Below are 17,527 nucleotides of genomic sequence, written 5' to 3'. Positions count from 1 at the left end.
TCACATGATTATTGTGCTGCTGGCACACTCTTATGTGGTCAACAAGAGAGAACTGAATGTGAGCTTATACCTGATCGGTCCAAAATGAAAAGGAAAACATAATTGTTATACAAAATGTATAAAATGTACATTTTATTTCTTTGTGGAACTGTTCAGTTCCCATATTCGGAGATACATACATAACTGATGTAACAATAGCACCACTTCTCGACAAACAAGTTTGTTTTTCGAGTCATAACAGTACTGATCAATTTCTTAAAAGAAAGTCAGTCTGAAGGGAAATAGAAAATAAAGTACACATATAATTTTTATTATCTAAATATTCATTTAATTTATTTTCTTGAGGAATTGTTCAACTTCCTTACATGGAGATACATAGGTATTCTGATAAAATAGAAATGTAATATTCTGATAAACACCCTTTGTTGCTTTCTTGGAAGAAGAAATTTAGAAACACATTTGTTGTTGCAAAAAAGAAGCATATTTTGCACAATAAATAAATATTGAATTTTGTATCCTCTTAATGTGTCTAATACCTAATTTATTAGCATATATAGAGTAATATCAAGCACTGTATCCCACACAACAGACAATAAAAAATGAGACTCACTTGATACATAAATTAAAACTTCTCATGTTAGATAAATATTAATATTTCTAGTATTTTTGGATGTTTGTTATGTTAGTATTAAATTATTACTCGTGTTAGTATTATATTAAATGTATGCTAGATTGCATCCACGTGTATGCCAAACATATTTTAAAGTTAAAGGTATAAATAGTATTGTTAACAAAACCTAGGACATAACGCTGTACATAAATGCTATATGGTTAAAAAACAACTTGATTGAGTTCATTGCAATGGTTGACCTATTCAAGTTCCCTCGATTTTGCACGTCATCTGGGACTGGGGTTCCTATCAGTTGTTTACCAGGACATGTGCAAGAGCATACCCTTGTGTTTGTATCATGGCAAAGGGCATTGCTAGACCTCGTGGCTGGAGTTCCTGGATCAGCAGACATGGTTGTATAAGATGGTTCTCTCAAAATGGATCAGAGAACTGTTATCTGTTAATATAATCCATCCTTGCCCTGTAACCACTTGTGTTGGATCCAGTTGCATATTGGGTGAATGTACCAAGAGTTAGACTCGACAGTCCACTCTCAACTCCTGTTTATTAGAAAGAAATAGTATACTCCCAAGACACCTGCAGAGAAAAGGAGTTTAAAGTACATGGGCGAGAACCATAGGAGTCATGTTAATGAAGGTGTTGAAGCAGTAGGGGCCTCATAGCTTAAACAAACTTGCACATGGGCAAACTTGTGACTGCGTGTGAACTTTATTTCTGGCTGGCACATTCTCACACCTTGGAGCTGGTATCAATTTCATTTAGCGCCCTGCTAGTTCCCTTCCACTGCGGTCTTCGCTTTGCCTTGTGTCCTGTCTGCTTGGCACCTATGGGTCTTTGCTTTGGACAACTGGTGCCTCTGTTTTTTTGATGCCCCAAGCAGGTACTTATCTTGCTTATTGGGTAATCGGTCCCTGACGCCACCTAGGGATCTATTTTATGTATACATAATAACATAAATCTATAGGATGCCTTCGCATTTCTGTGTGTCTTTAGAAGGCAGTATGTGTACAGTGTATGTTCCTTAGCTAAATGTAATCCATTGCTTTGCATCTTCAATTTCTGAGATATCTTAGGAAATGTGTTTCCTCAGCGGTGTGTTGGTCAGAAAATACTGACTTAATAGAGAACCACAATGGGAATCTGCAAACTTAAGGTTGGCTTGCCAGTATCCAAAATAGCTTTATTGTGGCATGAATCATGGTGTTTTAAAGGGGAAAAGAACCTTAGCAATCAGTCTTTAGTCCAATATCTTTATGTTAATATTAGGAGAGTGAGACCAAAAAGTTTAAATGACTTCCTCAAGAACACTTGATTAATGGTTGACAGACTCATGATTCAATATAGTTACCCTAACGTTTACTCATTACATTATACTATTCTACCGTTATACTATTCTACACTCTGAGAGATGAATAGTCAGTACTTTTTTTTTTTTTTAATCAGGACCTTTGAGATTAGGCCATCATTGAGCAAACCATTCACAACCTTACACAGCATAGAAATTCCTGAAAGCAGGAACTGAGAAGCTTCTTTTTTTTTTCTCTCATATACTAAATATATTACTCGGTATCTCTTAAATAAATATTTTTATTGATTACTTGATTGACTGATTATAGAATTAATAAATAGCAAGACAATAGCTTATTGTAGAATTAATAACATACTGAGACAACAAGAGAGGATTCTGATATAGTAAGTTATACCACTTACATTTTATTTCTTTTTAAGGAAGGTAGTATGAATAATTAAATGCATATATTTTAGAGTTCCAGCTCTGTTGTTTAATAGCTATATGACCATGGGCAAATAAATTAAGTATATGTTCCCTCATCTTACAATAGGAATAATAATATCTACCTCATGTGGTTGCTGTAAAGATTAAATGTAATTGTATAAGCACTCAAAGTGACTGGCACATGGCAAGTACTCAATAAATGTTGGTTATGATCAGCTGGAAAATAAGCACACTGCTGCCTAAAACTAGAGTTGTTTTGTTTTGTTTTTAGAATAAAAGCCAAGATTTAAACTGGATGAGAAAACCTACCTAGCCTGAGAATATTTTTTAATCTCTCTATTTATTCTGTGGCCTCAAAAAGAAAGCAATGGGAAATGTGTCTTTATCTGCTGGCAATGTGTTACCAAAGAAATGGCAAAATGCTCTAGGAATATTCCAGTGTGAAGAAAAACACCATGGGAAATCTGTGATTAAGTAATTTATTAATGATTAATGAATATTTATAAATAACAATGAAAATGTATGTTTTCCAAATGGGTTCTTAAGCTTAGCTAGGGGCAAGGAATTTTAAAAATCCTTTAACTGTGAAAATATCATGAAAATATGGAACACATATCTATTTGTGTAAATTTGTGTTCTGTGTGAAACAGACCATGCCTATTACAAATATTTTCATGACCTATCCCTGCACCGAGAAGAAAAACAGATAATATAAAAGCATGGCTGTCAAAGAGGAAATAGTGGCCATAATCTATTGTAAAGTTAATTTCAAGTGAAATTATTCTTTCAGAAAGATTTTGTCTAAAAGATTCCAGGTTTGTCAATACATTACCAAAAGTGTCACAATCATGATGCCAGTGTCCGTAAAATTATATACTAAGTTTCCAGGCTTTCACTATTTCAAATAAGTTCGATAACATTTCAAATAATTTCCATTTTCTTGGATATCAAAATAAAATTTTGTTAGATCCTCACCATTTACTGGGAATGTAAATAAGGACTTATTACATGATTCTATCATGAAGATTTCTGTAGAAAATAAAATGCTGCTAAGCTCTCCTAAACTCAAGAACTATATCATGATTACTTATTTTACTCCTTTATTTCTTTTTTATATTAATGCAGATGGGCCTTATGGACTTCGGGTTAATTCTGATAAAGGGCTAAAAGTAGGGGAAGTGTTTACTATTGACCTTGGAGAAGCCATCCTGTTTGATTGTTCTGCTGATTCTTATCCCCCCAATACCTACTCTTGGATCCGGAGGACTGACAATACAACATATGTCATCAAGCATGGGCCTCGCTTGGAAGTTGCATCTGAAAAAGTAGCCCAGAAGACAGCTGACTATGTGTGCTGTGCTTACAACAATGTAACCGGAAGACGAGATGAAACTCATTTCACAGTTATCATCACTTCTGTAGGTAAGTGTGACATAAAAGAAAGGGATCCCAATAAATCATGAATACATGCTGGCCTTGCTCTTCCCCTATTTTATACTTATATCAAAGAGAAAAACATTGTGGGATTATTCAGATACTCTAAGAAACTCTGTTTCCTGAGATAACAAAGCCGTGGTTTCTATGAGTGAACGCAAACCTACAACGGAATGGAGGGGAATTCAGTTGTTGGCTCTGAGAGACTATGAAGAAAAAGGAAAATTCAAAATGCACATTCTTGTTTTCCTGGTTTTACAAACAGGAATATACGAAAAGCAGGCTACCATTCAGAGAGCTTATCTCTGCTGTTGCATTAGGTGAGATGAATAAATCTCCATGAGTTAGAAGTCTGAATTTCCTACTACCTATTTCACTTCCCTTTCTCACTGTCCTTCATGTTTAAATATCTTTCACTGTTTAAATATCTGTAATCTGTGGAAGTTCTCAATGAGGGTCTCAATGCCCTGAAAACTACAAAATTTCTTAAGTCTGAAAATTTGCATTCTCTAGGGGAAAAAATTTCATCTAATTTTCAGAGAGGTCACTGATCCCCAAAAGGTTAAGAATGACTAAATTTTCATCCTCCCAAGCCTTCTCTTCTCTCTCTACGCATTCTCCTGGGTGATTTCATTCATTCCCATGGTTTCACGTATGACTGGTGCACCCCAAATCTACATCTCTAAAGCACTAAAACTGTATACCCAGCTGCCTTCTGGATGTGTCTATTTGCTTATACCAAAGAGAGCATACAGGTCCAACATATCAAAACTGAGCCATTTTCTTTCCCCCTAAACTGCTATTCTTTCTGTATTCACTATTTAAATGAATGGCCCTACTATCTATTTCCTCAAGCCAGAAAGCTAAATGCCATCCCAGACTTTCCTCTTGTCCATTGCCCTCCTCCACATCCGATCACTGAGTTCTGTCCATTTTCCTTCCTTCCTATCTCTCTGGTCCATCTCTTTTCTCCTTCTCCTCCTGCTCCTGCTCTTGCTCTTATTTTCTTCATCCTTTTTCTCCCTCTTCTCCTCCTCCTTTGGCTGTTTCTGCTTCTTTTTCTCCTCCTCTTTCTTCTTTTTCTTCTTTTGCTGCTCCTGTTACTGCTTCTACTTCTACTATTTAGTCCTTCCTGTACTACCCTTTGCATACAGACAAAGACAAGCCAGATTCCATTTAGGGAAAGCCTAAGGCTGATTGAAACAGGAAGTGGTATTTAGGCTGCCTATAACTGGTGAGGAGCCCTGGTGGGCAGTGGTTAAGAGGTATGGCTGCTAACCAGTAGATTGGCATTTCAAACCCATCAGTAACTCCTTGGAAACCCTATGGGGCAGTTCTACTCTGTCTTAAAGGGTCACTATGAGTCGGAATCAACTCGTTGGCAATGGGTTTGTTCACAAAAGGTGCTACCCATTAATACCTTCTCCTTCCTTATAGCTCTGGTGCTTGCATAGGGTTCATAACATAGAGAAGTTCAATACATTTTGTTGAATAAATGAACAAGAATGTAATTCTTTTTAACTTTAGGCTAGATTTTTCAGCATGCGGCCCTTTGACCACCTGCCATCAAAATCACCTGGGGAAGTCGCTAAAATATGTAGTTTCATTAAGACATGTCAGACGTACGGATTAGGATCCTGCACGCGGGACCTGAGAATCTGAATGTTTATCAAGCACAAGTGTGACAACCACTTGTTTAAGAGTTTTTTTTCCTCCATAGACTTTTTAATTTATTTAAAAGCTCTTAAAGAACAGTCAAAAATTATAAGACTATCACAAACCTATAGGTTAATGAATAGGCATATAGTGGATGGGGCTTTTCCAGAACTTCCTAAAGTGAAGGATATTCATATTTGCAAAATCACCTCAGTCAGTATATATACTGTCTAGAATAGTGCTGGAGCCCTGGTGGCGTAGCGGTTAAGAGCTCGGCTGCTAACCAAAAGGTCAGCAGTTCAAATCCCCAAGCCACTCCTTGGAAACCCTGTGGGGCAGTTCTACTCTGTCCTATAGGGTCACTATGAGTCAAAACCGACTTGACGACACCTAACAATGACAGAATAGTGCTGCCCAATATAAACTTCTGTGATGATAGAAATGCTCTATATCTGCACTTTGTACAGGTCAATATGGAAATCTGTAGCCTAATGTAGCTATTGAGCATTTAAAATGTGGCTATGCACTGAGGAACTGAATTTTTAATTTTCTTTCATTCATTATGATTAAATTTAATTTAAGTTTAAATAACCACATGTGTCTAGTGGCTGCTATATTGGACAATACAGCTCTAGAATTTTCACCTGAATTATGCTTCATTTGGGCAGTAGATAATAATATATTTCCCTTGGAGACCCCAAAAGTATATGTGTGTTTACGATGATATAAATTATGCACTTATTCATTTATTATTGAGCACCTATTGTGGGCCAGATACTGTGGCAGGCACTGAAAATGCCATATGGAAAAAAAAATAATTCCTGCTAACAAAGGGCTCACAATCTAGTATGGGTGACACACATATAAACAGCTAAGATGCATCCTTTGCTTTCTATTTTACTAAAATTTTAACAGGCATAACCAGCTTTTCACCCCAGTAGCTAACTGAAATATAATTTTAAAGTAAACCATAATTAAGCATATAAAATATTTTGGTAGCAGCCTAGATATCATCCTAGCTGTCTTCCTCTTGCTCACTGCAAGTGAAGAAATGGCCATAAATATGTAGAACGATACTGCAGTGACACCTTTCCCACCACTTAAACTTTCTGCATTAATATTTAGCCAAAGTATTTTCATAATACCTGAAGCCCCCAATATTTAACTAAGATCTTATTACCACAGTCCAAAGACAGCTACAGTCTTAATTTCAGACAATTGGCTTTTGCAAAATCTAAAAAACCTGTTTGACCTGTACAAAGACCAGGCTATTTGTTATTACAGTAAATAAGAAGAGCAGGTGCTTATTTTTCAGAGGGATTCAGAGTTGTTAACATTAATGACCTCTGTGGTTTCTAGAGCTGTTTTGCCACCCCTCAAAAGTCCACAGAACTTTTACTCAAACAGCAGCAAAATGATGAAGAAAATTAATGGCATTGATGTGTTTCATTAAGTATTTGATTCTTTTAAAGTTTTCTAAATGAATGAGTCTTGTGATGCAGATGAAGTATACACTAACCTCCAGTTACAAATGAGCCTCATTTATAACTATCAGTTGAGCATATACTGACCATCCACTCTGATGAGAAATCTATAGTAAGATCTGTGAAGAATTTAAAATAATTGAGAAGAATAAGCCTTTGAGATGTTTCCGGAGCCAAGTTGGTGTTTGGTGTAACTAGAGCCAAATCGTAAGAAATAGATGAACCTCTTTGTTTTTAATGAGGCAACGAATATAGCTAATCAAAAAGTGTCAGCAAAAAGATGAGGAAGGCAAAGGAAAGAGGAGTCAAAGATGACTCCAAGGTCACAAATATGGAAAGAAAATGACAGGGTCAGAAAATGATCAAAAGTTTTACTGGGGGCTTGTGGTGGGGAGAGAATAGCTGGAGAATGTGACAATTAGTTCTGTTTTTCCTGCTTGTGTAAGACCAGACCAGATGGTGACTTTCACCTCTGTGGCTATGATTCATATCTAATTTGTGATGTTAACTGACTTTTCTGTATCTCAGTGGAGACACCCTGAAGGAAACAGGGACAATGGGCAAGATCACACAGCTACTAGAAAGTGAAAAATTAATATCTGGATTCAAAGCCCACGTTTTTAACCATTATGCAAACTGTCTCCTTTAATGTAATTGAGAATATTGATGGAACTATGGTCTTTCCAGTAGATATGTGTAGTATCACACATATGCAGTATAGCATATATTTTCTCATAACTTTAACTAATTTTATGCTTCATACATAGAGATACTTCTGATTTGTCTATAATATGTATAATTTCATATTAATGATAAATTATTAAATATCTGTACCTAAAAATAATACCTGTAATATATGTTTCAAGGAAAGAATAGCTATTAAAATACCAAGTTGGCATTTATGTTGTTAAAAAAAAAAAAACATGATTTTATTGCCTTACTTAAGGTTCTTCTTCCTTGAAAGCATATGTCTCTACTTTGAAGTTTTAACTGGGCCGAAATCACTATTGCAGTGTATATAAAATGGAAATATTTATGGAAATGTAAACATCTAATCAGAATTCAGATATTCACATTTAATGTAGGCATTCTAATGTATAAATAGATTCCATAGGACCACCTGGCCTTAGTTTGAGATTTAGCCTTACTGGAAATGTTTTGGATTTGTCTGTGATCCTGAAAAATCTACCATGTTTAATATTTATTTATATCCTACATCTTTTTATAAAGAAGAAAACAGGAAAATAATCCAAGACAGGAAAATGATTTTACTAATTTCCTCTATCTACCTAGGAATTTCTCAAGTCAAGATCTCTAGGAGTTGTATTTCATATTGGACCACTGGAGATAAGGATTGAGATAGAACTACAGCCCTGACATCTAGGCCCTGAGATCGTAGGTGGCATCCTTGTGAGCATCTAGCAGACAGAGTAACTGTGTCCATCAGGTGAAAATAGCACGGCCGTCAATATGGAGCCTTAAGCTCCTTAGGGACATGAATCAGCTGCCATAATCAGCAAACAGATTGGATGGGAGAGACCTCAGGACTCAATTCTAATCTAGAAACAGACGCACTGACTGGTAGCATATGGCTGTCCTGTTTTGGGTGCAGTCTCTCAGACAGCAGGGTTGCAATACCATGGATACCACACCTCTTACTCATATTTGCACTTAACATGTTATTTCATTTTATTTGTTTGCCTAAGGAGGGGGCAAATAGCATTTGCACTAGGACTTTGGTAAATGAGCCAATCGTGTTTAAATAATGGGGGAGAGTGGCATGCTATATGCTAAAGAATAGTAAACTCCCTGAAAGGAGAAAGAAGGGGGCTCTTGAAATTGTCCAGAACCACATTCAGGGATCCTTATACATTCTCTGCAGAGAAAGAGTCAGAATTTTCTTGCTGTCTTATTTTCAAGTTGGAGTTCTAGAAGTCCACCTCTCCAAAACATATTTGTCTAGAGCTGAGACCGCACAACTGCGCTTCTTGATTTAATCCTTGATGTATTTGGCATTTTTTATTTTGTGATAAGGAAAAATTTCAAATGCTGGGCCTGATTAATTTTGTGTGTTCTGGGATAGAGAAATAGTGTTGAGAGTCAGAAAGCCAGAATATTACAGAGAAGAAATGGGCCTAGTAGGAAAGAACATTTGCTCTGAGAAAAGGATGGTCCCTAGCCCCCATTATCAAGGGGGAAAGCATTCGACCTTGGCCATAACCAAGACTTTGGGAGACAGGAGCTGGTCATGCAAGTTACTTTCTATAGGGCACAGACCAGTGGAAGAGGCAAGACAACAATAAGGAAGAAGAGGAATCTAAATAAATAAGGAAGGGGTAGTGAAGGGAAGGAGTGGGACCTTCTGTAGGACACAATGTGAAAATCAGGTCATTTTAGGAAATATATATCGAAAGGGACAAAAAGTTAAAAATGAAAGAGAGGGAGATGTGTCTTATCTAGTGTAAGACATCCAGTCATTGTAAAATAAATCTAGTACCAGGCTTCAGAATTATGGAAGTACCTGGAAAGAGTGATATATGCCAGAGTGTAACTTCACCATAAACATGAGAAGTACTCTGAAATAATTATTAGCATTATTTTCAAATTTAAGAGAAAAAAGAGCTGAGACTATACTAAAATGTTTTTCTGAAGCTCACTATAACTCATGGTAAAGCACACTGCAGGAAACTGAATAGAATAAATTAGCACTGAATTCTTTTTGCATGGAGGGGTTATTGCATTTTGGCGAAGGCAGTCTGACTATCCAGAAGTGAAAGAATTGAAGTGAATGAAGTCTGTTGTTAGAAAAAGTTAAAAAAAAATGGAACATATAGGAGCCTACCTGCCAATTGCAAAAATCGTTTTTTGACCATGCATTAGTAGGAAAAATTAATTAATTAATTAAACTTGCAGTCCGAATAAACTTTTGTTCCAGCCTCAGTTCTAGGACTTACTAGCTGTGACAAATATTTCATTTCCTCCAAGACTGTTTATCTGTACCTATAAGTGGCCCTTTAAATTTTTTATTATTTTTATTATTATAGATGGTATGAGACATCTATACCAAATAAACAGGAAGCATATATACACATACACATAATGCTCATGCATTTGTCTATTATCTGGAGATTTCTCTAGCTAATTTTGATTTTAATATTGAATCTAAAATGAAGAAATAGAGAATTCACTTGCTAAAAGTATTCCCCAAGTCATATAATATATTTCAAATATGCCATTCTATTGTGTAATATTTCTGTCAAGTTTTTCTTCTTTATTATTTTGCTTTTCTACCACTGCCATTATCTTAAGAGAGCTCTCGATTTGCCTTTATCTTATTGACAACCACACCAGAGTATGGTTTCCCTCTGAATCTGTATTTCAGGAGTGAAATTAACTAGCCTTTGCTGAGCTTCAGTTAGGATACTAACTGAAGTCCTGGTGGCATAGTGATTAAAGAGCTCAGGGACTAACCAAAAGGTCAGCGATTTGAATCTACCAGCTTCTCCTTGGAAACGCTATGGGCAGTTCTACTGTATCCTATAGGATTACTATGAGTTTCAGAATTGACTCAATGGCAGCAGGTTTGGTGTTTTTGGTTTAGGATGCTAAAGAATCTGGAAACTAGTCATGTGAAGAACAGCAAAAGGATCTGGGCATGTTTAATCTGAAGAATAAAATTCTTGGCCGAGATGTGAGATCAAACCATTGAAATAGCATCCTGTAGAGAAAGGATTTGGTTTATTGTGGCTCCTATTGGCAGGAACGAGTAGATTTGGGCTTAATGAGCAGAAGGATTTCTGTTTCTTGTATAATGGTCAGGCAGGGATAATGGAAAGAGCATAGAATTGTAGTCAGACATTACTACATTCAGACATTACCAAATTCAAATTTGAGTCCTAGAGCCTTAGTTTTCCCATATTCAATATGGATCTTATTCTTGCATTGTGGAAGTGGTAAGTGGTGAACGTATAAGTTTTTGTTAGACTTTAATAAGTCAAGGATGCATGTTTGAAGCTCTAGGGTTTCCACTAAGAGACAAACAAGTATAACTAATAAGCAAATAATAAGAAAAATAAAATTCTGACTAATCCAAATAAAGACAAGAAAGAAAATAAAAGAAACAAAATATGTAGGATAAACAGAAAGAATAGTAAGATTATAGATTTAAGCTGAAATATATTAATAAATACATTAAGTATAAATGGACCAATTACTCCAACTAAAAGACAAATATTGGCAAACTGGATTAAAAAAAGAAACTATTTACTGCTTATAAGATACATACCTTATATGTAAGTATACTGAAATGTTGAAAGTAAAAGGATGAACAAATAAACCATATGAATATTAGCCAAAAGAAGACTGATGTAACTATACTAATATCAGATAAATTAGACTTTAAGATAAGAAACATTTCTTCAAATAAAAAAAGGACATTTCATAAGGTTAAAGGGGTTTATCCAGTAGGATGATACAAAAATTCTGAATTTTTATGCATCTAATAGCATAGCTTCAAAATACATCTAATAAATCGACAGAATTTTAAAATCCACAGTCAGAATGGGGGATGTCAAAATTTGCAGTAGTGTCTCATTTAAGATAAAACATAAACAAACTATTTAGTAATTCATTGACCTTTAAGAAAATGTTAATATTTCTTCTTTTTTTTATAGGACTGGAGAAGCTTGCACAAAAAGGGAAATCATTGTCACCTTTAGCAAGTATAACTGGAATATCACTATTTTTGATTATATCCATGAGTCTTCTCTTCCTATGGAAAAAATATCAACCCTACAAAGGTAGGTTAAAATTAGAAAAGAAAGTAAAACAAAATAGTTTTATATATGTACTAAAGAAGTAACTTACTATGTTTTTTCTTTGTTGGTTTTAGTTATAAAACAGAAGCTGGAAGGCAGGTAATGCATATTTTTCTACAATTTTTTTCTCTTGAATGCTTTTTCCTCAATTATTATCACTGACAGAAATGCCTATTTATATTTTCAGACCAGAAACAGAATATAGGAAAGCTCAAACATTTTCAGGTAATGACCTGAGAGGGGCTATTATGAATGTTAATGTATATTAGTTGATATTGTTAATGTATATTAGTTAATATTGTTGATATTAACTATTGTATATAACATACTATTGATTAATAAATTAATATAAGCTAAAATTAATATGGTAATGATGTATTACCTTTGTATAGCACCTTCACTTTACAAAGTGCTATGCTTTTGTGCATGGTTTTATTAAGTCACGCAACTCTGTAAGGTAAGCCTGGTAGACACTCTTAGCTCCATTTTAAAGGCAAGAGATCTAAGGATCAGAAAGATTAACTCACTTGCCCACAGTCACTGAGTTCTAGTGAATCCTAGTCGATTGATCCTGGTATTATTTTAAAATGACAAAGAGTTCTCTCACTTTTACTAATTGCAAAATAAAAAGCTCTTTGGGGTGTTCCTAAGGCAGATGCAAAGCTGACAGCTCTGTCCTAGGGAGAGGAGGAAAGGAGGGTTTGACAGGGCCAGTATTCCTTCTTTGTCCCCAGCTGGCCCCTCATTGCCATTACCGTTGACTCTGTACTGAGTTCTTATCACAAGTTATCAATGTTGCTTTTGCTCAGCCTTGGAGTCCACAGAACCAGGTTTCAGTCCATATATGCCGCTTTCCCCCATGTCACCTTAGGAAAGTTAATTTTTTTTTTCCTGACCTCAACTTTTCTATATAACAGAAATAATAACTTCCTCCTACGAGTGTTATGAAAGTTAAATAAAATGATGTACATGGAGTGCCTAACATGATTCCTGGGTGCTTAATAAATGTGGGTCTTTTCTCTCTTATCTAGCACTTTCTCACTTACGAATGGTAGAATATCAGAGCTGGGAAGGGTCTCAGAGACCATCTGGTTCCTCCCCCATCCCAGGCATTTTACAGATAATTGTTTAGGTGACACTGATATTGTGTTGTGTTAGGTTGTATTGTCTTTTGTATGTATGGGCAGCTATAGTTGTTTATTCTTTTAGTTTTGGTGGTCTCTGTTAGATCTAGCAGAGTGCATTAGATATTATGGATGGATCAAGGGCTGTGGTGACCTCCATGCTAAAGCCTTGGAGTCTGTAAGATTCTGGTAGCCAAGGGTCACAAAGGACTGTACATTGTTCCCACATCAGGCTTTAATAAAAATTGTTCCAATTCAGCCTATTATAGCTTCAATTCTTAGCTTTAGAAGAAGTGATTTGCAACGCTGCTTAATGGCAACATAATTGTAGGGGACCAGGGAATGTTAAATTGGTTTTGTACACGTACTACTTAAATCAGACAAAAAAAAAAATACAACTTTTACAAAGATTTTTTTAAAAAGCAACAACAATAGCAACTCGAGGCATTTGGTTGTAAGTAGTATTTGTTTTCCATTTCAGGCCATGAAGATGCTCTGTATGACTTCGGAATATATGAATTTGTTGCTTTTCCAGATGCTTCTGGTGTTCCCAGGGTTGGTTTTCCTAGTGACTGATTAGACAAGAAGTAGAGTGCCGCTTCACCAGAGGTGTAAGCGGTGTGCATTAAGCACTTAGGTGGTGTGGTCGAATGGTTGCATTACCCCTCAGCAGTGTTGACTCACTCTAGAATGAAGGACGTTGCCAGATCTGGAGGTGGAAGCATCTTCTGCAACCTTTATAAATAAGGCTAACACAAATAAAGATGTTATGTTAATTCGCAAACAGTCTTCATCTGGTAAACTCAGTAAATAACTAGGTTGAAGGTCAAAGGAAGTGAATAAATTGGGGATTAGGAAGCCCAGGTTTAGGTAATACTGCGTCACTTCAGTGATTGCAGTCAGCTACTTCACTAAACTCAATTTCCCCAACACTACCCCCTCACATTGCAAACACAATTGAAGTTACCTCATGAAAGAAAAGAAAGGTACCAAGGAAACCCAAGATATGCAGATATGCATCTTTATTATTATCCTAAAAATGCATGAGGTGGGGAGAAAAAAAAGCTTTTATACAGTTGATGCCACTTTTCAGTCTACAAAGAAAGGGTCTTTCAAAGCAGTTTTGTTTTTAACAGACATGAAGAGAGTTGCTCTTAGCTAATGAGCTCATTAACATTTTTATAGATTTTCATAGGCTCAGTCTTTCCTCTGCTTCTTATGCTCCTGTGATTGTTCACTTAAGGAAGGGACTATAAGAGGATTACTTGCTTCTGGGCATTTTCATTTCCATTTTTGGAAAGGACTATTTGCCATTAGGGAATGGTTACCTCACTTGTTCAGAGCATTCTATCAACATCCAGCAAGTTTCCTGGCCACAAACTCACTTTCACAAATGCCATGTGAGTGTGGTGAGGGGTTGATTGGATTTCATCCTCCCTAGTAGTGAGTCAAGGAGCCCTGGTGGCACAGTGGTTAAAGCACTCGCTGCTAACCAGAATGTCTGCGGTTTGAACTCACCAGCCGCTCTGCAGTAGAAAGATGTGGCGATCTGTTTCCATAAAGATTATAGCCTTGGAAATCGTGTGGGGCAGTTCTACTCTGCCCTATAGGGCCGCTATGAGTCGGAATCGACTGGACGGCGATGGGTGGGTGGTGGGTAAAGCAGCACTAGTGTCCAGGTTATCACAGAGGAAGGGCAGAACTACATTACAACCGTTATGCAATGCCCTAGTCAGTCTCAGGCTGGATTGGCTCACTCTTCAATTCCACCACCAGAAAGACAAAAATAAGTACTTGGTGGATTAATTGTTTCCAACAGCTCTCCTTGTGGCAGAAATCTGAAGTGCCAACAAGAATTATAAGTGAATTATTGAAATAAGGAGTTTCTCTATTTAAAATAGTGCACATTTTTTACTCCTAAGATTTCATTAGAAAGGAATGAGATTTACACAAGGAGCTTTAAATTTATCCTTGTGACTAACCCCAACCCCTTGCCATCGAGTTAATTCTGACTCATAGCGACACTATAGGACAGAGTAGAACTGCCCCATAGGGTTTCCAAGGCTGTAATCTTTATGGAAGCCAATTGCTACATCTTTCCCCATGGAGCAGCTTGTGGGTTCTAACCGCCAACCTTTCAGTTAGCAGCTCAGCACTTAACCACTGCACCACCAGGGGTCCTTGTGATTCACCAGGACTCAGTTTTAAGGTTTTATTGGGAGGATATCAATTGGGAAGCTCAAAAAATCTATAATCCTCAAGAACTTGAGGCAGAGATACAGATGCTTTAATTACATATCAGAAGCCCCACTTTTTTTCTTTCATAGCTGAATAACTTGATTTGGAGCCATGCTCATCTCCAGAGCTGACAACCCCTGAGGAATTTGCTGAGATTCTTAGTTGGCTGTGCCAGGTGCTTTGGAGAAGAAGTGAGAAATCAAACCAACAAGTAAAGGAGGAGGATGAGGACTAGGACATGAGGAGGAGGATCTATGTGAGAAGAAGCCAGAATGGCAGTTACACGTTAAGATTAGCAGACAAATGTAATGGCCTTGAGAAGAAAAGGAAAATCATGATAAAACCAATGTCTAAGAATTCAGGTTAAGATGGAAATAAATTTAATTACTAACTCTTTTAAGTTTTTAAAAATCAAAATAATCTCTTAGCTTGTTGTGGTATGAGTATAGAGAAAACACTCTTCCTTTCTCTACTTGTACGTTTCTACTGTTCTAAACTTCTTTGGGGAGTCAGACAGAAGGCAATTGCATGAAACAAGCAAGTTTACTACTTGTCAAGAGCTCTAAGATTAGGTTAGCTCAGACTTATCAAGGACAGAGTCTTCTAGGTGGAAACATATAAATATGAAGGACTGAAAGTGGTCATCTCACTCATTGCCATCCAGTTGATTCAGAGAAAGTGGTCATAAATGTATAAAAATTGAAGAGTTTGGGATTGAGGAAAGGGATCAGACATTGGCTAAATAATTGGAAAGCAGTGTTTACAGGAAGAAGGAAATTATGAGATACAAGAAATGGAAGTTAATAAAATATGAATACCATTTTCAATAAAATGCATGTTGGTTTTTACCAGACAGAAATATGCTACTGTAACAACCCACGTTCATCCAAGCCTTTAGTTTTCAGCGTCCATTATTGCATCCAAACCAAAACATCCCCCTTCATGTGTTCTATATTTCTTGGAACTGTCTATTCACTTGCAATGTGATGAGGGATTTTAACTGTATGTTATTCTTTCTTTTCAGACACCCTCGTACACATAATTAGCAAATAGTGTCAAAAGGGTAATGGAGATATAAAAGATAACAATATCTGGTCTCTGATTCTAAGCTGTCCTGATATCTCCTCTTTTGCTGTTTTTTTTTTCTTTCTACTATATTTCCTTTACAGTACTGCCAACTTTCTTCTTAAATGAAGAAAAAGTGATAACTTTGTCAAGCTCTTCCCCTTCTGACCTCATAGCTATGATGCTACACAAAATACCTTAGGGTAAGTGCAGGGAACTGTAACAAGGACAAAAATGAACACTCTAGGGAAGATAAACAGTTCTAATTCTCTAATCATCACTACTTCCAGTTGTTTCCAACTATGCAGCATAGACTATGCAGGGACAGGTTAGCCAGAAGTAAGGTACACACTGGCTTACAGTAAGCAAGGTATGCACGGGTTTACTTGTGTTTATTTACTAATCTGTAGGTGAAATTGGTCACTACAGATTAGTAAGTAAGCACAAGTAAGACCATGCATACCTTGCTTATTGGGTGATTCGTCCCTGCATAGTGGAAAAACTATTTGCTAGTCTTCCTCTAATTTGATTTTTAAATGTGTCACATGTCTAGATGCCGAGTAGCTCTGTTCCAGCCTCTGATGGTGTATCAGGGCAAGATTTGCACAGTACAATTTATGAAGTTATTCAGCACATCCCTTCCCAACAACAAGACCATGCAGAGTAAGTATGAATCCGCATTCGGTTGTGCTACTATGGAGAGTCTCAGCATTTAGTCCATGCTTTCCCCTGGAATTTATTGAAGAGCTCAGAAGAAAGATGTTAAAACAAGATTATAGCTTCTGTGCATTTGAACATATTTTTCTACCTGAAAATAATTTAGAGAAATAAAACACAAATATCTGGGGCTGGCACTTGGGCCAGTGGGACTAGATGCAGAACTCTAAAATCGACTGCTGGGTTGAGAATATTCCTCCTTTCTCAGAGTAGTAAAGGAATCTTCAGCCCAGTTCTCAAGTCATCTCGGTTATCTTGATGCGTTTCCAGTGGTTGTGGTGGTTTCAAAGATCCACTGGGCAGCTCAAATGGTTAAGTGTTCAACTACTAACCGAAAGGTTGGCAGTTCAAACCCATCAAGAGGTGCCTCAGGAGAAAAGTCTGGCTATCTGCTTCCAAAAGTTCACAGCCTTGAAACCCTATGGAGCACAGTTCTACTCTGCAACACATAGGGTTGCCGTGAATTGGAATCAACTTGACAGCAACTGATTTGGTATTTTTTTTGTTTTTATGGTAGTTCTAAGTCCCTGAGTGATACAAATGGTTAAGCATTCAGCTACTAACCAAAAGATTGGGAGTTCAAATCTACCCAGAGGAGCCTTGGAAAAAAAGGCCTGGCCCATCTA

General features: G+C 36.7%; 1 protein-coding gene across 3 annotated transcripts in view; it reads left to right on the top strand.

The window, feature by feature from the left end:
• The window catches only part of HEPACAM2 (HEPACAM family member 2), a 52,498-nt gene that overhangs the window by 32,278 nt on the left and 2,693 nt on the right, over positions 1 to 17,527 (top strand). The window contains exons 4-9 of one of the 3 annotated variants that reach the window (XM_004389657.3): positions 3,492 to 3,788; positions 11,614 to 11,739; positions 11,832 to 11,856; positions 11,945 to 11,982; positions 13,363 to 13,436; positions 16,738 to 16,847. In XM_004389657.3, coding sequence (XP_004389714.1) covers positions 3,492 to 3,788; positions 11,614 to 11,739; positions 11,832 to 11,856; positions 11,945 to 11,982; positions 13,363 to 13,436; positions 16,738 to 16,847 — 670 coding nt within the window. Of the gene's footprint in view, positions 1 to 3,491; positions 3,789 to 11,613; positions 11,740 to 11,831; positions 11,857 to 11,944; positions 11,983 to 13,362; positions 13,437 to 16,737; positions 16,909 to 17,527 lie in introns of those variants that run through there. The other 2 variants (XM_023724653.1, XM_023724654.1) reach the window with 2 other exon arrangements.

The sequence above is a fragment of the Trichechus manatus genome, unplaced genomic scaffold (genome assembly GCF_000243295.1).
Source record: "Trichechus manatus latirostris isolate Lorelei unplaced genomic scaffold, TriManLat1.0 scaffold00253, whole genome shotgun sequence".
Taxonomy (NCBI): domain Eukaryota; kingdom Metazoa; phylum Chordata; class Mammalia; order Sirenia; family Trichechidae; genus Trichechus; species Trichechus manatus.
The sequence above is the reverse complement of the archived record's forward strand: the minus strand, read 5'-3'. Positions and strand labels throughout refer to the sequence as shown.